Source organism: Alosa alosa, chromosome 5 (assembly GCF_017589495.1).
Source record: "Alosa alosa isolate M-15738 ecotype Scorff River chromosome 5, AALO_Geno_1.1, whole genome shotgun sequence".
Taxonomy (NCBI): Eukaryota; Metazoa; Chordata; class Actinopteri; order Clupeiformes; family Clupeidae; genus Alosa; species Alosa alosa.
This window is the reverse complement of record NC_063193.1, coordinates 2,305,861-2,326,919: the sequence shown is the minus strand read 5'-3', so window position 1 is coordinate 2,326,919 and position 21,059 is coordinate 2,305,861. Positions and strand designations below refer to the sequence as shown.

Genomic DNA, 21,059 nt, shown 5'->3' with positions numbered 1-21,059 from the left:
TTTGAAGTCCAAACTAGTTTTATTTGGTCAGAATAGATTACATGGTTTGAGAAAAGAAATGTGACAAGAAACAATATCCCAAATGAATAATTCAAACTTGATACAGATAATTATATTAAGGGAAAGAAAATGTTTTTCCCTAGAGTTTCCCCAGATCAACTCATACAATTACATTCTATATAAACACATCTCAGGCTCAAGCATCTCAAGTTGTATTGCCATTGCATTACAGCTGATGCACATTTACAAGAATTTTATTCACACAAAAGTTATGTGTTAATACAATGCTGATTTTGGTTTGCAGTCTTCGAAAAATACTTTTTCATGCCTGGTTTTCCAGAAGGGTTTGGAAATCAGGGGAACACACTAGCTTATGCTTGATGTGCCCCAGAACAGACATTGTCCCACTTCGGCCCTCAATGCCCACAGATACTAGCTCCTGAAAGATGAAAAAAGTAGATAAGAGAAAAAAAGTACAATCAAGGTCAAAACTGTCAACAGTTAACCATTGACTATGTACTGAAGTTCCACAAAATGTCGTCAGCTTGTGACTCACAAGCCAACGGAGAGTTGCTAGACTACCCTGGCAGAAAATTACATTTGCTGCCGCTAGGGTGCGTCTAGATTTCTTGATACCATTAGTCAGGACACAGTTTCAATCACTCTCAGCAATTTTTCTGCATTGAACGCTCTAGCATCACCACCAGTTCAATGTTGCACATGCATTCATGCGTATGATCCTTGCCCCCCATTGTTACCGTGTGAAACTCGGACAAACATAGCAGACTTGATTAGAAATACATTATGGAGAATGGCAGCTGACAGAACATCAAAGCAGGCTTTGAAGACGTTTTGGTTGATAAAGGATTTAATTTCCTCCAGAAGCAATCAAAAGGGATTTAATTATGCTATGGAGGGGTATATCCAAAATGTATACAAGGTGAGAAGCTTAAAGTGGAGGCGAGTAGCCAGATCACCGCGCAAAAAACACTGATGTTAGCTACTTAGATTGAGACTGAGTGTTAGGCTATATTAACATTCGATGTAGTAAGAATATAGTAGTTGGCTAATGAGCATTTTCATCTTGGGATTTAACAGGGGACCTGGTTACTGTGCCCACATTGTTAGCTTAGTTAGCCTACATTACGTCGAGCTGTTGCAAATGCGAGAGACGTCCTGTAGGCTACTGTTGACGAAATATACCCTCGTTATAGCCACTCGGTGTACCGGCTATCGGTAGTACAGTGGGCATCGCTTTCAAATGACAACTTCAGTCGCGCATTACGAGGCGTGAAGCTGCGTGAAGCTTTAGTACCACTTTCAGCCACTGTGTGTCGCTCTGCCACTGTAGATCGCTCTGCCTGCCGCCCCTTCTGAAAAAGCAGAAGACTTGCCGAGAGTAATCCCAGCCTACGAATTCAATAACAAAATAAATCATGCATAATTAAACATTACCTCGATTTAGGCTACTTGGGTATGGCCTAAGGCTTGACTACACGGTGGTAACGAAAATCGAAATCAAAATTTGCTGTCTTTATTGTCAGTGTTGGGGGTAACGCAACTACGCAAATCAAAACAGTGGTGTGATAATTGAGCCAGTAGAGAAATAACTGTTCAGAATTAATCTGTAGCCTTGGGTAGGCTAGGCTTCTGCAGAAAACAATGTTGTTGCCGATTTAATACTATCTGGCAACGTTTTGGTTTCGTAAATTAATTTGCCCTACTTCTTGACTGCAATGTAGTCAATTGACTGCTTGACATGTCATTTTTATTTTTCTGTACAATAAACAAATACATCTGCTTTATGCCGCAGAATTACATTCATATTTGGCTGACTACTGCAGACGCCAAAAAAAACACTGTCGCTTCTGCCTGCCGCCCCTTCTGAAAAGCAGAAGACTTGCCGAGAGTAATCCCAGCCCTCTGATTCAATAACAAAATAAATCATGCATAATTAAACATTACCTCGATTTAGGCTACTTGGGTATGGCCTAAGGCTTGACTACACGGTGGTAACGAAATCGAAATCAAAATTTGCTGTCTTTATTGTCAGTGTTGGGGAGTAGCATTCGCAAATCAAAACAGTGGTGTGATAATTGAGCCAGTAGAGAAATAACTGTTCAGAATTAATCTGTAGCCTTGGGTAGGCTAGGCTTCTGCAGAAAACAATGTTGTTGCCGATTTAATACTATCTGGCAACGCTTTTGGTTTCGTGAAATTAATTTGCCCTACTTCTTGACTGCAATGTAGTCAATTGACTGCTTGACATGTCATTTTTATTTTTCTGTACAATAAACAAATACATCTGCTTTATGCCGCAGAATTACATTCATATTTGGCTGACTACTGCAGACGCCAAGAAAACACTGATGTTAGCTACTTAGATTGAGACTGAGTGTTAGGCTATATTAACATTCGATGTAGTAAGAATATAGTAGTTGGCTAATGAGCATTTTCATCTTGGGATTTAACAGGGGACCTGGTTACTGTGCCCACATTGTTAGCTTAGTTAGCCTACATTACGCCGAGCTGTTGCAAATGCAGAGACGTCCTGTAGGCTACTGTTGACGAAATATACCCTCGTTATAGCCACTTTCGGTGTACTATGGTAGTACAGTGGGCATCGCTTTCAAATGACAACTTCAGTCGCGCATTACGGTGAAGCTGCGTGAAGCTTTAGTACCACTTTCAGCCACTGTGTGTCGCTTCTGCCACTGTAGATCGCTTCTGCCTGCCGCCCCTTCTGAAAAGCAGAAGACTTGCCGAGAGTAATCCCAGCCCTCTGATTCAATAACAAAATAAATCATGCATAATTAAACATTACCTCGATTTAGGCTACTTGGGTATGGCCTAAGGCTTGACTACACGGTGGTAACGAAATCGAAATCAAAATTTGCTGTCTTTATTGTCAGTGTTGGGGAGTAGCATTCGCAAATCAAAACAGTGGTGTGATAATTGAGCCAGTAGAGAAATAACTGTTCAGAATTAATCTGTAGCCTTGGGTAGGCTAGGCTTCTGCAGAAAACAATGTTGTTGCCGATTTAATACTATCTGGCAACGCTTTGGTTCGTAAATTAATTGCCTACTTCTTGACTGCAATGTAGTCAATTGACTGCTTGACATGTCATTTTTATTTTTCTGTACAATAAACAAATACATCTGCTTTATGCCGCAGAATTACATTCATATTTGGCTGACTACTGCAGACGCCAAGAAAACACTGATGTTAGCTACTTAGATTGAGACTGAGTGTTAGGCTATATTAACATTCGATGTAGTAAGAATATAGTAGTTGGCTAATGAGCATTTTCATCTTGGGATTTAACAGGGGACCTGGTTACTGTGCCCACATTGTTAGCTTAGTTAGCCTACATTACGCCGAGCTGTTGCAAATGCAGAGACGTCCTGTAGGCTACTGTTGACGAAATATACCCTCGTTATAGCCACTTTCGGTGTACTATGGTAGTACAGTGGGCATCGCTTTCAAATGACAACTTCAGTCGCGCATTACGGTGAAGCTGCGTGAAGCTTTAGTACCACTTTCAGCCACTGTGTGTCGCTTCTGCCACTGTAGATCGCTTCTGCCTGCCGCCCCTTCTGAAAAGCAGAAGACTTGCCGAGAGTAATCCCAGCCCTCTGATTCAATAACAAAATAAATCATGCATAATTAAACATTACCTCGATTTAGGCTACTTGGGTATGGCCTAAGGCTTGACTACACGGTGGTAACGAAATCGAAATCAAAATTTGCTGTCTTTATTGTCAGTGTTGGGGGCAATTAACCACGCAAATCAAAACAGTGGTGTGATAATTGAGCCAGTAGAGAAATAACTGTTCAGAATTAATCTGTAGCCTTGGGTAGAGCCAATGAATCGTGGCTCTCACCACAATCAACGCCGTTACACTTAAATAGGTTAACATCACTCTAAGTTCGCCTTCAAGCAAGGAAAACGATGATTTGAAGACATCTGTTTCGTTGGAAGGGCAATGGGTAGCAACAGGGCAACACAGAGACAGGCCCGATGGCAGGGCTGTTATGAGAGTATTAAAATATGGGATATTCACACACAAACGATACTTGTCAGATTTTTCAATTTCACGTTTATTTGCCCGTGACAGCCAATCAAATATGGCAATGAAGCCGCCAAACAGGAAGTGAGCTCTTATCTCAGCAAGGCTTTGATGTATGAAGTCCAAACTTGGTAAGGAGACTTATTAAGTGATTGTGATGACGCACTGGGAAATTGGCATCATTTGGCCTCTACAGGGGGTGCTGCAATACAGGAAGTAAGCTCATATCTCAGCCATTCTTTATCCAATTGCCATGAAAGTTGCTTGCTCATGCCATGGCAATGCCATTCCTGCTAGTGTACTGCTAGGCCCCCACATTGCTGCTTGCAGCTATGTTTAACATGGGGTTCACTTCCCTCCATAACATCCATCACTACTGGGGAACCAAGTCTCTGCAGGGATCGTGGGCCAAATTGTTCATGTTCCAATACACTTTATATTGTTCTCTTGTAGAGAAATATGATGAAAATTCATTTTTATGTGAATAAACTGAAATTGAAAATCCTCTCCACATGTATTCAACATTTGTCAATGACTTCATTACTATATCAACATTACCATATGTATTTTATCATTTCATTTCAAATGGTATGTATATCCCTTTGATGGTATGTGTCACGGGCCTTGCCTGGCTCCTCCTCCTGTCTGTGTGCTGCATCTGTGTCTCCTACAGGTGAGCTGGGCGCAGGTGTATGGTGTCGCACTAATTGCTTCCTGGTCTGGGCCTTTAAAACACTTCAAAGAAAACCGGGTTGTCTACCACCGCCGCTCCATCTCTCCTGCACCGTTTAGGATTTTGTTTTTGCTTATTCATTGCACATATACCGATTGCTTACACTTTTATTTTGCAAAGCCAACTCGATTACTAATTTTACTTAACCCATTCTGTTAAATTCTATTCATTTAATAAATCTAAGATATATATATATATATTGCTATTCCGTGTGAGGCCTTTCCCTACTCTGTTGCTTTCTTTGAGCAAGGCTTGTAACATATGTCATTTTTTAGAGGTTATCGGCACAGGCGCAAAAGGGTCAATTTTAGTCATATTGTGATAAATTCACCCATTCTTCATCTGTGAAGTGAAGGTAATAATGTAAGCAAAGCACCCTAAGAAAGAAAGAAGAAAAGGTTTTATGTGGTGAGCTTTTTTAAATATTTAAAAATATCCATCCAGTGTACATTAATTACATTTTGTACACTGGCTTAGCCAAGCCAATAATTTTAGCACTTTGAAAGCATTCAGCATAGAAGATTATTTAGTGGTTCAGAGCTCAGTTTTTGGTAGCCTGGAAGCCACCCCGAATTTAATCCTGCCCACAACATTTGAGATTGGGAAATTTGGTCTGGCATTGCTCTATTGAGAAGCTTCTATGCCTGTATGAAAATCAGCCGACCAATCACATAATCCGGGCGGGCTTTATACAATGATACAGATGAGCAACGGTGTCTATTCATTGACATGACCTGAGCACTCTTCGGTTGACAACAAAAGCTTGTCGTTAAAGAACCTAGACGTTTAGATTGTGTCTGTTGTCCAAGATGTTGACAGTGCAATAACTTTAAAAAACAAACAGAAAACAGCGATTAAGGCATTTGTAGAGAAGAAGGATGTTTTGGATGTTCTCCCTACAGGATTCAAGGTAGGCTATTTCGTTGCTCTGATTGGTTAGAGCTATCACATTGTTTGCAGAGGCATTTTTCCCCCTGTGTTGGTTGAAACACGGCTCATAATCACATCCCAATGTTCCCCGGTTCCAGATTCAAATTCTGAATAGAATTGAGTTGGCTACGTCAGGCTACGTTTCTGGACCTCGGTATAATACTTTCTGATTCAATGAGTAGCCAAATGAGATATCCATAACTTCGTCAGTAAAAAAATAATTTCATCTAATATATCAACATGATAAAAGATTTGAACCTGTCTTTATCCAATGCTCAGATTTTTTTTTTTTCAAATTAATTTTTTTTCATATCAAGTTATCAGCAAACAACAAAAAACTAGTATCAAATAATCAATCATGAAACACAATGAATAAAAAAGTAGACCTGGAGGAAGGAGCTGGTTGTTCCAAGATCAACATCGAGGGTAACGTTCCCAAGAACAAACTGCACCCGACCGGACTTCCTCACCAGAACACGCCCAACCAGACCCTCCTGCAAGTCCCTCAGATTACAGCTCCCGTCCTCCTCTGGTTCCTTAAACATCCAAATAAAATGATAGTGAAACACAACAAAAAGTTAATGTCTGCTGAGAAATTTTACACTTTTAGTCATGACTTGCCTGGCTGACTCAAGGCAGATTCTCAAAAGAAGATTGGTCTGGAAATACGATTTCCAAACTCTTGCCGAATGCTTTCCGAAGTACAGTATACACATATTTCCAAAGTACAGTATACACATCTTTCCAACTATCCTCATATGTCTGTAATTGTCCAAAGCCTTCCCTATTCCAGATAAGCGGTTGTAATTGATTCCTGGGTTTTTGGTCATTTGAAAGTAGACTCCAATGGGAGAATTACCAGACAGACCTGCAGAGCATACAAATGCACTAACAGGTTTGTTTAGGTTCACCAAGGCTAAGTTATGACCTCAGAGTGAGAAAGTGTCCCAGCCATTGATCACTTGATTGCGCCTTGATTGGAAGAGGCTGCCATTATGTTTGAAATCATACCCACCTGTGACTCTGACTTTTGTAGGACTGATTGACCACACTCAGACTGGACTTCTGTTTTGGCTTGTCTTGTCTTGTCAGTTGTTGGTGGCTGGCCAGGAAGTGAATCAGGTAGTTGCATAAAAAACAACTCAACACCTTTAAGTTGATTGCAGGACTCCAGAAGCTTTGAAAGTACATCAGGTTGAGGAATAGGCGGAGGCCTAAAAGTGGGCTTCAGCTTTTTTGTTTCTGGAAGATCTGGCTCCTGCTTAACTGAGAAAAAAAAAAGGGCATCACTAAACTCAGACCCAATTTAGACAAATAATCAATTTATTGATCAATGGCTTAGAATGTCTGTTTCTCTTTGACGTTTACCCCTCACTTTTAATAAGTGGTGAAGTTTCTGTACTTGGGTTTGTAGAATCTTCCTCAGAACTCTCGTGTTTTCTGACATCCTCAGCAATATCTTCATTAAACTCCTCCTTGAAAACCCAGCCAGATACAGACAAGGGAAGTTGCACAGGGCAGCTCTTTGCATCATTTTTCAGATGTGGGTCATCCAAGAACTGTGTTTAAAAAGAGAGATAAGTGATTATGTCAAAAACAACAAAGTTAACAGGCTACAATCACTTATATCGGCATAGAGAAGTTTCAAATCAACATTTATTGCTAGTGAATTTAAATGATTGTAAAGTACACTTCACAATTATTCACATCCCTGGTAAAGATGAGTGAATTAGGGACGCTGTGGCGCGACTGGCTACAGTGCCTGTACCATATTCGGGTCCAAGTGCCCAGGGCCCTGGGTTTGAGTCTGACCCAGGTCATTTCTCAATCCCACCCATCTCGCTCTCCCATTCGGTTCCTGTAAGCTTCTTCGTCTTATCATAATAAAGGCAAAAAGCCCAACAAATATACAGTATAGGGATGGCGAAATTTAAAAAGTCGGTCACCGAAAATTCTATAACTGCCATTTATGATACCCGTGTCCTGTCGCGCGTCTTTCTCTGCCTGTGAAACAAGTTATCCCCCCATTTTAGAATGGTTAGGCTCCCGTCACACAATGTTAGTTCGTGCCCTTTGTATTATACATTTTCCCCAATCATTGTCCACTACTTGTGGAGGAATAAGGGTTTTGTTTTGGGGAGAAAAATAATTGCTTTCCCTGCACACCCACGCACAGGCACACATTATGCACAACGTCGACCTTCCATGCAACGCGGCACCGAGCTCGGGCTATAAAAAGCTCATGTTACAAAGTCACAAACAGAGAACGCTACATTTGTTCAACTGTTTTCGGAATGGCTACGTGAGCTCTGCTGCGGCAGAGCCATGGCTCTGTGCTGTGGTTGCGCTTAATAAATTCCGCCGTGGGACGGCTCATGCTCACATTTATCATTTTTAGATATTGAGTGACCATATCGCCCCATACAATACAACACCAATAACACGTGTGTGCGCAGTGTACTAACAGACGCTGGCTGGCATTCGGGAGCTTTAAAAATAGTTTTTTTTTTTTTTTTTTTTTTTTTAACTGGCGGCAGAAAATTTTACCCGGTCAACGTTGATTCGGTCAACCACCGGTTAAACGGCTACCGGTTAACATCCCTAATACAGTATCTCACAAAAGTGAGTAAACCCCTCACATTTTTGCAAATATTTTATATCTTTTAATGGGACACTTTGCTACAATGTAAAGTAGTCAGTGTACAACTTGTATAACTTTGTAAATTTACTGTCCCCTCAAAACACCTGAGACCTTGTAACACTAACGAGTCACATGACACCAGGGAGGGAAAATGGCTAATTGGGCCAAATTTGGACATTTTCACTTAGGGGTGTACTTACTTTCGTTGCCAGCGGTTTAGACATTAATGGCTGTGTGTTGAGTTATTTTGAGGGGACATCAAATGTACACTGTTATACAAGCTGTACACTCACTACTTTACATTGTAGCAAAGTTTCATTTCTTCAGTGTTGTCCCTAGGGATGTAACGGTATGAAAATTTAACCTCACGGTTATAGTGACCAAAATTATCACGGTTTTCGGTATTATCACGGTATTTCGTTGTGTGTGTGTGTGTGTTCAATATGTTCAGAAAGCACTGATAGACCTACACAAGCTGAAATAGTTTCAAAAAGTGTCCCGTTCACTTTTTTCTTCATGTTTAATTGGCTATGTGCTTAACTTACCCTACCATAACTTGGAGTTTGCTATTTCTGTTATTTGGATGCAATGAGTGAGACCAAAGTAAGCGTTCAAAATAAAACTTTAGGCTACTGTATTCTCCTGATAACGGAGTGGAATGGATTTAATGTGGACTTGAACATAAAAGGCGCCAGAGTGGCTACAGTACATGATACAGTGCACATTTTGCGGTGAAAAAGTTCCGCCTTTTAAAATCAGGTGTAGCCTAATCCGAATTGTAGTTAAAACCATCAATTAGACAACAGAATCAGTAGGGTACCTGTTTTGTTCCATTGTACCAGGCCTACTGTATGTCAAAAGCAGGCTCGGATGAAGCTGGGAAGGATTAAAAACACAGTTTCCATACCGCGGTAATCAACAGTGATAATCATGATATTTGAAATGAAAACGGTAATTATTATCTTCAACATTTTTATCGCGGTTTACCATTATACCGGTAATCGTTAGTTCCCTAGTTGTCCTATGAAAAGATATTACTGATAGATATATATATCTAACAGGAGTGGTGGATCAGCGGGAACAACATCGACTGACAATCGGTCAATCCGGATTTGATTCCAACTGTTGCAAGTTTGTGTTGCTTTGGATAAAAGCTAAAAACCAGTCAATGGAAATGTATCGGTTAAAATGTGTACGAACCCTGATAACAGTACATAAATCTATGAGTCTTTGTTCCTATCAAAGCCTACTATAAGGCTGTAAATAGTCATTGCAAGGAACCATTCCTGTAACACCATTTGGCTTGTTGGCAAAAATCTTAATTACTACTTTGTTTTCCAACAAAACTACTTGAATTTCAGGTTTAAATGTAAAACCATATATTACCAAAGATAAAAAGCAACTGAAAAACGGTAATATTGTTTATTGCTTCATCTCCACCATGTTGTGTAGCCTCTTATTAAACACTCATTAGTAATCAAATTAACACATTGCCATCAACAACTCTCTACCTAACACATTGCCATCGATAACTTAAAATGACATTAGATATGTGCATCATTCCTGTTATATTATGATAGCCTACAGCACAGGTAGCAGACGTAAAATTAACTAGAACTCATTGAAGACAAACAACAGTAGCTTCTCACATCTAGTTGTGCGGTTTCAAACAAGAAAGACTGGGCACAAATACCAGCCACCCTCTGAAATAAACTAAATACTAGGGGTGTGAATCTCTCATGTAAAAGACGATACGATTAGCATCTAGATACATGGGCACAATTCGATACAAGAAAAGATACATGTTCATAAAAAACGATTCAGTACGATTCGATGCGATGCGATTCGATGTAATTCGATGCAGTTCAAGAATGGAAAGCATTCTGAACGATTTTTATCATTTGCTCAAGGTGCACATTCATTTTATATTATCAGTTATCATGGTCATGGTTGTCAATTAGGCAAAGAAATGTGTGAATATGATTATCTAAACTGAGGTTTGTTTCATATACTGTATTGAAATGAAAAAAGAATAGTCTACATTTCAGTCAAACACAGCAGCCAAATACAACATATTTTTTTATAGATTTTATAGAGTTATATCTGATTGTTTTCATGGAGCTGTAGCCTTGTTGAGGTAAGACAATACCGAAATAAAATAAAACAGTGCTTAAGACACTCTTGGCCTTTTCTCATATAGCCTACAAGAATAAAATAGGCCTACATATCAATGAACTCTTTGGGTTTATTTTGTTCCAACGGTAGACCTAATGCAGAAACCTATAATGCCACAAGACTGAGTGAATATGAACAAAATAATTGGCTAACAATTTGTGCATCGTTTTAGCATGGGCCAAATTATTATTTAACATTAAGGAAATCCCTTCATCAAACATAAGGCTATACTCTACAGACTATCGTTGCTGTTTAGTGTTTAATTTCGCGCTGGATTTTGAAAAACAAAAGAGTAAAAACTGTAAAACAAACGACCGAGTGAGAGTTGTCACATGCTTAAGTTGCAGTAGATGTATGGGTAATGAGGTCATTTGACAACTTTGGGTAATGAATGTAGCCAAAAACGAATTGCATTACTCACAATTCCGTGCCACGTATAGTTTCAAAACCGGACGTGGGATGAACGCGCTGCTTGGAACGTAATGAGAGTCTGAGCGAGCAGAAAAGGTTGTGAACCGATTCGTAACAAGTAAATCGATATAACGACCGGTTCATTTCAGTTTTATTCCGATACGGGGTTTCACGTATCGATGTAGCCGCATCTTACACGTTAAAAACGGATACTGATACGTATCGGTTAATCTTTACACCCCTACTAAATACATAACCATTAATGAAGCCATTTGTGCATAGCATTCATTTCAGCATTCTGACGTAGCAAGGAAATTGCATAACTAAAGATATATCCTCCACAATACTGTCTTCATTTGCCCATGTTCATTCTTTTATAAAGAGAGGCAACACCACAAATAGAAGCTTACATTATCTTTTTCCAACTTCCGTAGAATTTCCTTGGTCTCCTCCTCAGTCTCCCTCTTTTCTTTTTTAATATTGATAATAGGACAAGGGGCAGAGTTTGGTGTTTCTCGAGCATCATCAAAGACAGCTGCAATGAGTAAGAGTAATCTTATTAAAACTTAAAAAAAGTTAATAAAGCATCACATCCCAAGTAACAGAATACAACCCTTAAGCAAATATGAAAATGAATATAAAACAGGTAATACACTGGCAAAATTGGAGATAATGGCAATCTTCTGCAATTACAGCTTTATTTGTTTTACGATAATTTACACAATCAGAACTAAGCTTGCCATAATGACTACATTTTGTCAGACAATACATTGTTCTAGAAATCCTTTAGATGTAAACAATACAGGTTTTCTTTGGTCTTTTTGCCTTTATTTAGATATGACAAGAAGTGAATGGGAGGGAAAGATATTCGACCCTTGGTCCCTGTGGGCATTTGGACCCAAAAGTGGTACATATGCTGCAGTGTCTTGCCCCACAGTCCTCCCCGCCTCCTCCATTAATGTATTTTTATAACCGTTGTGTACAGTAACAGTACACTTCCAAAAAGTAATGAACTTTCAATTTTCAAGCACAACTACCTCTAGGGTTTACAGAGAAAACATCCAGTGAGAGGCAGTTTGTAAATGCTTTGTTGATGCCAGAGGTCAGAGGAGAATGGCCGGACTGGATCAAGCTGACAGAAAGACAACAGTAACTCTAATAAAACCCAGCAAGCAGAGCACACAGAGTGCCACTCCTGTCAGCTAAGAACAGGAAACTACACTAAGGAGGCTACAATTCCCACAGGCTCACCAAATTGGGAAAATAAAAGTCTGCTGCAACATTGAGATGGTTATTATCCAATAACATGGATTCATCCTGCCTTGTATTGATGGTTCAGGCTGGTGTTAGTGGTGTTATCGTGCATTTACTTGGCACACTTTGGGCCTCTTAGTACCAATTGAGCATCCTTTAAATGCCACAGCCTACCCAAATCTTGCTGCTGACCATATCTTTATGAGCACAGTGTACCCATCTTCTGATGGCTACTTCCAGCAGGATAACGGACCATGTTACAAAGTTTGATAAACTCAAACTGGTTTCTTGAACATGACAATGAGTTCACTGTACTCAAAAGGCCCCCAGTCACCAGATATCATTCCAATAGAACACTTTTAGGATGTGGTGGAACAGGAGATTGGATGTGGCTGACAAAAAAAATGCATGATGCTGTCAATATGGATCAAAATCTCTAAGGAATGCAGTACATTTTTAAGGTGTACTTGTGGCCGGTGAGTGTATATGCAGGGGGCCATTGTTGTTAATCCTATTGTCCTCCAACATTCTCTAAGTTACTTACTGTATTCCTCAAAATAATGTCAGAGGATATGGATGTATTTCACCATTCTAAGAAGATCTGTGGATCTGTGCTGAATCTGTGCAGCCTAAAATCCTCTCGTGAATGATCCTCCGTTTAAAATAATAATAATAATAATAATAATAATAATAATAATAATAATAATAATAATAATTAGGGCTGTCAATCGATTAAAAAAATTAATCTAATTAATTACATACTCTGTGATTAATTAATCTAAATTAATCGCCTATATATATATTTTTTGCTGTGAAAGTATTTAAATTTTTAAATTTAAATAAATCATTGAATAATCAGCATTAGTGACATTAAAGTTCAAAAACTCTTGTATTATTATTTTAATAATGGCCATAATAATCTATGATATGACCTAATATGCTGAGGAAATAAATTCAAAAGTGCTTCGGGAAGAAGTTGTTTTTCACATACAAGGTATATCAGGCCACAGATATAACCTAAGAGACACAATGAAAATAAATTAACACTTTCCCTAATGTCAACACTATTTCTTTGCGTTGATGTGCGACTTTAAAGTTGATGAACTCTGGTGATATGCAAATTCCTTGCTGCAGACATTGCAGAGGACTTTATTTTAATCAACACTTTATTTTGTTTGTTGTTTAAAAGTAAATGTTCCAATCAACACATTTTCTTCTCTCTCCTTAATTTTACAGTCTAATGGTTACTGACTACAACGGCTCGGGGTCAAAGGTCATACGGAATCGATTCATCTGTGTTATTTTTTTTTAATCAGTTATTTTTTCTCAAATTAATTAATCGAAATGAATCAGTTATTTTTGACAGCCCTAATAATAATACATTATAGCCGCAAGCGGCAATGGCGGGCCCGAGCACCTGCGGGCCGCAACCCGTGACATTTCAGAATCCAACAAAGCACCGACGTAGTGCATTTGTAAAATGTACATATTTGATGTGTGTGCTATTTGTTTTTGCATGTTATTTTCTGGCACATTTACTTGCTTGGCCAGGTGGGGGCGCAATGCAAGGCTGGCCCATTGTGTGTCATCATAATCATAATATATATTAACCTGAGAAATTTCAGATTATTCATTTTAAGCAAAGAACATTTCTGATACACTTTTTGGCCAGATGGTGGCGCTATATTAGGCATGTGAATATAGTCACAATAATGATATCTAATATTTTGTAAAGTTTCAGATCAATCAATAAAGGCATTGGCAATTTCTGGCACATATTCCTGCTTGGCCAGGTGGTGGCGCTATACCAGGCAGGCCCATTGGGTGTCTGGATATCACCATAATCATAATATCCATTAACCTGAGAAGTTTCAGACCATTCATTCAAAGCATAGAACATTTCTGGCACATTTCCTGCTTGGCCAGATGGTGGCGCTATGCTAGGCATGTGAATTACACGTGTAAATATAAATCACAATAATATCCAATATTTTATAAAGTTTCAGATTAATCAGTTAAGGCATTGTCCATTTCTGGCACATTTCCTGGTTGGCCAGGTGGTGGCGCTATGCCAGGCAGGCCTGTTGGGTGTCTGGATATCATCATAATCATAATAGCTATTAAACTGAGAAGTTTCAGACCATTCATTCAATGCACTGTGACTTGATGACACATTTCCTGTTTATGTGGTGAGATATTAAAACCATAATATATTACAACATATCAAAAATCCCTTCACAATTTAACATCAGCAACATCTTGGCATAATGTTTGCCAAATTTCACATAAATCTGACAAACCGTCTAGGAGCAGTATGTTAAAATTGATCATGTGACATCAGTGTAATTGTCATTATTTCTGTTGCCAGTTGGTGGCGCTATGCCAAACATGCATTATGGACATGTGAATATTATCATTAACATGGTATTCAATGACCTGTGAAATTTATAACATTTCAAGCCATGCATGGTGAATTATGTCACATTTATTGTTTGTGTGGAACGGTATAAAAATTAATCATTTTGCCATTTCGTCAAATTACAACATATATAAAAAAAAAGCTTCACAATTTAGAATCAGAAGCATATTGGCATCATGTATACCAACTTTCACATGAATCGGATCAACCGTCTAGGAGGAGTATGTTAAAATTGATCATGTCCACAATGCACAAAATCCCATTACTCACTTCCTGTGGGCGGCTAATGGCATGTGAATACAAAAGTTGATTGTTTTTGGGAGTTACATACACCCACCAAATTTGGTGTGTGTATCTAAAACTATACAGTGGGCAGTGCTTCGACTTGGCCAGCTTCCTCGCTGGGATCACAGGCGGATCACACGGCATCATCCTAACTTTAATTTGTATTTTTCCAATGACGCTGCAACAACCGGCAGAGGTCTCAAGTGAGCAGGGTGTCTCAGAAAAGAAATGGAGCTGGAAAACCCTACACAGACTTCACTACAGACTTTAGCAGACGGGTTTAGAAATAATTTAATAGCCAGAAATATGCCTGCCCTGCCCTAATAAAGAAATATTTGGTTAACGGGCGAAGTGAATCCCGCTTTGCAGCCAAAGAGAAGAAACCCAGGACAAATTAAACATTCTGGTTTTTCCTCGAAAGTGCAACAATGATAGACAGACATCATTTGGACAAAATATAGAGCATATTAACCTCCGTTGCTCAGCCAAATGCCTTCCTGTTACGTCCTGTTATCACAGAGTTACAGGCGATAAACTATTTTGATGGTCACAAGTTTACTTCATTAGCGTTTATTTCTTTGATTATTAAAGAGTGTTTTTTCATTTAAAGGCTTGACTTGTGCTTATTCAGAAGAGCGTTTAGTGCTCTCCCCCAAACCCAGACGCTCACATTGCATGTTTGTTTGTAATGGATGCAACCGCAGATCCCGCTTTTGTCATAGGTGCCGATACCGTGGGTGCTCAGTCTCGGCACCCACTGAAAACATCGAGCACCCACGCAGCCAGCTTACAGTCCCGCTAAATTTACATTCGCTTAAAATCAAACATCGCGAAGTTTATGTTAAATTCAGCATCTCTCATAATGTGATTGGATATGTTGCTGTCAATTCCCTACTTCGTATACTAACCACCAATAAGAGCCGCCTCTCGATGAAAATTCCCTGACACTTCCCACCTGAAGAATTAACATTAAGGCTTTGTCGGTCTTCAGCCCGAATGTTTAAAAAATGTATATAGCCCCTGAATATCATTTTAAAAGTAGTCTGACAAAGCTTATCGTTTTGTGACACAGCTAAACACTGGTACCTCATAGAACGTCTATAACATAGCCTAGGGTGGTCGCAACTCACAAAAAAGTAAAGCAGATAGAAAGAACTCACGCAAATCTAGCCTACAACACGCAGACAGCTTTATGCTAGGGGAGAAGTACAGCGCCAAGACTGTGCTTTTATGATTGTTGCCTTCTGATGGTATCTTGCTAATTCACTGAACTGCATTATGGCAGCCTTACATTGTACGATTTTGGTCTGTTTTCACAGTCGGCGACTAAATTTCCAAAGTCGGACAGAAATCATGGGAGTTGTACTGGAATCGCCGCACGCCCCGGCCAACTAGATCGTTAAAGTGTAAGGTGCCAATCTTAGCGGTTTTAAGTCAGTCGGAGTCAGTCCTTTTCTAGTTTTGCCGTTACGACAATATCAAACATGTTTGATATTATCGCTAGTCGTGGCTCATGCAAATAGTGACGTGAACCATAAAAACCAATAGTGACCTCTCTCCAACACCAAACAGGAAGGGGCAAAGTAGGCGACAGCTGTAGCCTATATGATTATTTGTTATTCTTAATATTTGTAATTTCTTATACATACAGTATTTAGTCGGCTCTTCCACGTGACAGAACAACTCTATATCGGTAGGGATGTCACGCATGAAACAATGCTGCAGAAACACGAAAATACGACTTTGAGTTTAGTAGGCATTTCATTCAGTTCAGTTCCTGTTAATCTATTGCAAGACGGGTAATAATTTAAAGGAATCTAGTTGCAGTCTTGTAAATAGTGACCCTGCAAGATCCCTAGTCATTGCAAAATCATAGTCTGTGACTACTAGTCTCTACTATTTGTCTTTAGATGTGAAAGGGTCGGAGACTGTAGTCTTTCAAAAATCTTTTCCAAATCTTTGCAAATCTTTCCAAAGTCTGTCAGTGTAAGGAGGGCTTTAGGTGACACAAATGGTATTGCCTTTATCTTATAACTCCTTGTCTGAGCGACTACCAGGCCTATGGTTTTTAAAAGTCAAGATGTTCCCTGACAAAGACATTCGAAAATTAAGAATGTTTATTGACTTGAAAAATACACTCCCTTCATTCAACCCTTGAAGACATCGCGGTCTGGTGCGCTATGTAGATCGTTTCTCGTACCATTTAATTTCTTAGAATTTAGGTCTACTAGGCCTACAATAACGTCATCACCAAATACATCTTTTATTTTTAGTTTACCAACCACAAAGAGTAGCATAGGCCTACTGTGCACAGTGCACTGACGACTGTAGCAGCCCAAGGTAACCAGTTGTTGTAGATGAGAGGCAACCCCTTGTTTCAGATAGCCTGGACAACATGTTACCTGGGTGTTGCCTACGTTATTAATTAATGGTAGCCTACAATACTTAATTGATTCGCGTAACATATTAGTTAGCTCAAAGAGTAGGGAATCAGGATGGAGAGTCACGCGTGTGTTGCTTTTGCGGGATCAAATCCAGTTTAATGCTAGTTTTCAAATGTCTTTTGGCTGTAGTGTAGCGATGCATGGCATGTATGGCGACTTCAAACCGCCTAAAAACAACTTGTTTGTGAATGTCTGACAACTGCTGCAGCGCATGCATGCGCAAGGAAACCAGTAGGTGGAGAAACCAGAAGGCACACAACACCGGAACGATTTTAAGGCTATTTCGCATAGGCTACTCAATGGTGCTAATATCCCCTCTAAAATAAACACATGTATTCAAATATATTGGAATATCTAGGCTATATTATTTGCGCATTATGTCAGTGACGCGCATCATGTCATCTGTTTTTAACTTTTTGTATGGTTATTGCTTGACAGGGGGGGATCCCAAGCAGCTTTCAGCCATAAGGCATTTCCTAATTCACCCAACACTGATATTCAAAATGTTCGGCATAGCCTATAAGCAGTTTAATTAAATGTAGGCCTAATGTTAGTTGTAAACAAACGGGCTACTTGGTGAGGCTTGGCCTCACAGATGCGCTCGTGCCTTAAATGGCAATACAAATCTTCACGATAGGCCTATTAACTGACCGCCCGATTCACGTTGGCTGGGGCAGGGGGGGGGGCATCAGACATTTGTTCCCAAGGGTCTATGAATTGTTAATCCGGCCCTGCCCCCAACTAACTAACTTTCCACCTCTGAGACAGCTGAAAAGAAGTCTAGAGGACTCCTAACTCACTAAGACCTACTTACTGTAGGCTGCGCAAACCACAGGCCTTTTTTTGGGCAAGCCTGCATTCGCGGCAGGCCTTCTGTTGAAGAATTTTATATGCAAACTAGGCCTATAGCCCAACCACTTACGTCATTTACAACTTGCCAGATATGCCTTTATATCTTTGGGCTTCATTCAGCATTTTGTTCTTCCACTGGAAATGACTCTTCTACATTTGCTGCCTGCTGCATCCTTTCTGTTTGTATTGTTTAGAAAATGTTTGACGTCTTGAGTTAATGCATTAAACATTGTTTGCTGGTAACCAGCCACAAATACCGTACAGATTCTTGCATGAGTACATTCTCTATTCTCTCCAAAATGTGCCCGTTCTATAGGCTGGCCAAGTGCGTAATTCTGCGGCATAAAGCAGATGTATTTGTTTATTGTACAGAAAAATAAAAATAACCTGTCAAGCAGGCAATTGACTACATTGCAGTCAATAAGTAGGGCAAATTACGAAACCAAAATGAGGGTCATAGTTGTCTAAGCCTCTGCTGTGAGGCCAAACCCATGAACAAAGACAATAGTTTTTTTTTGGCGAAACAAGCTCACAGCCGAACGAGTCATAGCACTGAAGGGAGAGGCAACTGGCATGTGATCTCCCCACGGGCCAATGGATGTACAAGTTTTCTCCTGTGCCTACGATATTTAATCCAGTGTTTTGTCAAGTTGCAAAATGCTATTCGTTTTAACAAATTTTTATGATCGTATGAAGTACTTTTTGTATAGGGTACTAGCCTATCTTAATTGCTTTATACTCAATACTTGACCAATGGCTATTGCATCTGTCTATTGAAAGTGAGAATGTGGCATGTGATCTACTGTGTAGGCTTCATAAAATAAAATAAACAGATTGCTAATGGCCTACAAGCTGATCTGGGGTGCGTTTCCCGTACAACTATGGAGGTTAGCTTTTTACTAACAGGATGCATCGTTCAACTAACCAACATGTAAGTTACGACTGTTTCCCAAAACTGTCGTACTTACATAGTACTGTAAGTTTGGACCATGATAGTTTCCAAACTTCAGTAGTCTGGACTAAGGTGGTTAATGACGTTTAGTAGCACGTGAACGGGCACCTGCACATACTTCTGTGGCACATTGTGTTAAGGCCGGCAGATGACAGCCGCCATTGCACAGCAGTTACCAGTCCCCTGTCCAAGAGTTCGAATCTGGGTTAAGATTTTGACAACAATATTGACATCGTTGTTTACCTAAGTTTATCTTTTGTGCAGATCATATTATCAAAATCAGAATCAGCCTTCTTGGCTTGGTTTGCGTAAACTAACAAGGACCCTCCACCCCTTCCATGAAAATCAAAGGCTACATATTCTCAGCTGACTCGTCAAAAAGTGCGCACCACCTTATTATTATCTGCAGGTGTGTGACTTTTACTTACGTGCGCATGGCAGCAAATTGACTTTTAATTTATGTATTTTCTGCCTTGGGCATTTTAAAATATGGATGTATGGTGGTTAGAAGTGTAAATATGAATTAGAAACCTAAATATATTTATAATTAAATATAACCTATATATAGCCGCAAGCGGCAATGGCGGGCCCGAGCACCTGCGGGCCGCAACCCGTGACATGTCGGAATCCAACAAAGCACCGACGTGGTGCGTTTGTGAAATGTACATATTTGATGCATGTGCTATTTGTTTGTGTATTTTATTTTCTCACACATTTACTTGCTTGGCCAGGTGGGGGCACAATGCAAGGCAGGCCCATTGGGTGTCATTATAATCATAATATTAATCTGAGAAATTTCAGATCATTCATTTTAAGCAAAGCACATTTCTGATAGACTTTTTGGTTGGCCAGATGGTTGCGCTATGTTAGGCATGGAAAAAATTACCCATGTGAATATCATCATAATAATGATATCCAACATTTTTTGTAAACTTTCAGATCAATCACTTAAGGCATTGTCCATTTCTGGCAGATTTCCTGCTTGACCAGGTGGTGGCGATGTGCCAGGCAGGCCCATAGACTGTATATATAGAACTGGACAGTGTGGCTGCATTCTACAGTGTTCTATGGAATTGAAGCGCCGGCGGCGCCATCTTGGAAAATTTGGAGCCAATTTGAAGTCGCGGCTGCGCGGCAAAAGGTGAAGCATCGCGCAGTGAAGAGGAGTCACGGTCAGGCACGCCCACTCAGTTGCCACTCAGCGAAGTTAAACCGCCCTTGTCAAGTGAAACCCGCCCCTTCTCCTTTCCACAACGCAGGTCGACTTCGGCCGAAGGCTAGCTGGCTGGATGAATTTTCGCGGCTGTGAGTTAGCTAAACAGTACAAACAACAATCGGTTTGTTCTTGTCTGGTAAGTGTTAGCATGATCAACTGAAAAGTTTTTTGTCTATTGGTGTTCTTAAATACGTCTAAGAGAGCTTATTATGTTGATTACAGACTGTGACAATTTAGTATGGTGAATACTAATGAGCTAACAACAGAAATACGGACAGCGAATTAGATGCTAACGTTAGCAGCTACATTAACGTTATCGTTAACGGGAGGCTAAGTTAGTCGTTGAAGAGAAGATTAGCACACAGCTCCCGTAACAGTCGATGCATGATATACTTGGTTTTATTAGTTGTTGCTGTTTTCAAATATCTCAATCTTAATGCATGCCATCTCAACATGGAGTAACCATTGACTGTACATGGGGATTAATAACACTAGACAGTCAGTACAGTATATGATGTGATAAAGCAACGGTATGATGTGATAAAGCAACGCAAGTTAACGTTAACGTAATGTGAAGCATGAACCTCATCAACCCGTCATGTTAATGTAACTACTAGCCAGTTTGCCAGCGTTGCATTTTTTCTAACGTTAACGACCGACACCTCTGTTAGAGCTA

At 39.8% G+C, this 21,059-nt stretch overlaps 1 protein-coding gene across 2 annotated transcripts in view; it reads right to left on the bottom strand.

The window, feature by feature from the left end:
* The window catches only part of polr3d (polymerase (RNA) III (DNA directed) polypeptide D), a 32,987-nt gene continuing 11,928 nt past the window's right edge, over nucleotides 1-21,059 (bottom strand). Inside the window, exons 5-9 of one of the 2 annotated variants that reach the window (XM_048244618.1) lie at nucleotides 11,372-11,496; nucleotides 7,137-7,293; nucleotides 6,750-7,000; nucleotides 6,121-6,270; nucleotides 1-439 (exon numbers count right to left, since the gene is read on the bottom strand). In XM_048244618.1, coding sequence (XP_048100575.1) covers nucleotides 323-439; nucleotides 6,121-6,270; nucleotides 6,750-7,000; nucleotides 7,137-7,293; nucleotides 11,372-11,496 — 800 coding nt within the window. In that variant the 3' untranslated portion in view covers nucleotides 1-322. Of the gene's footprint in view, nucleotides 440-6,120; nucleotides 6,271-6,749; nucleotides 7,001-7,109; nucleotides 7,294-11,371; nucleotides 11,497-21,059 lie in introns of both variants that reach the window. The other variant, XM_048244617.1, reaches the window with a different exon arrangement.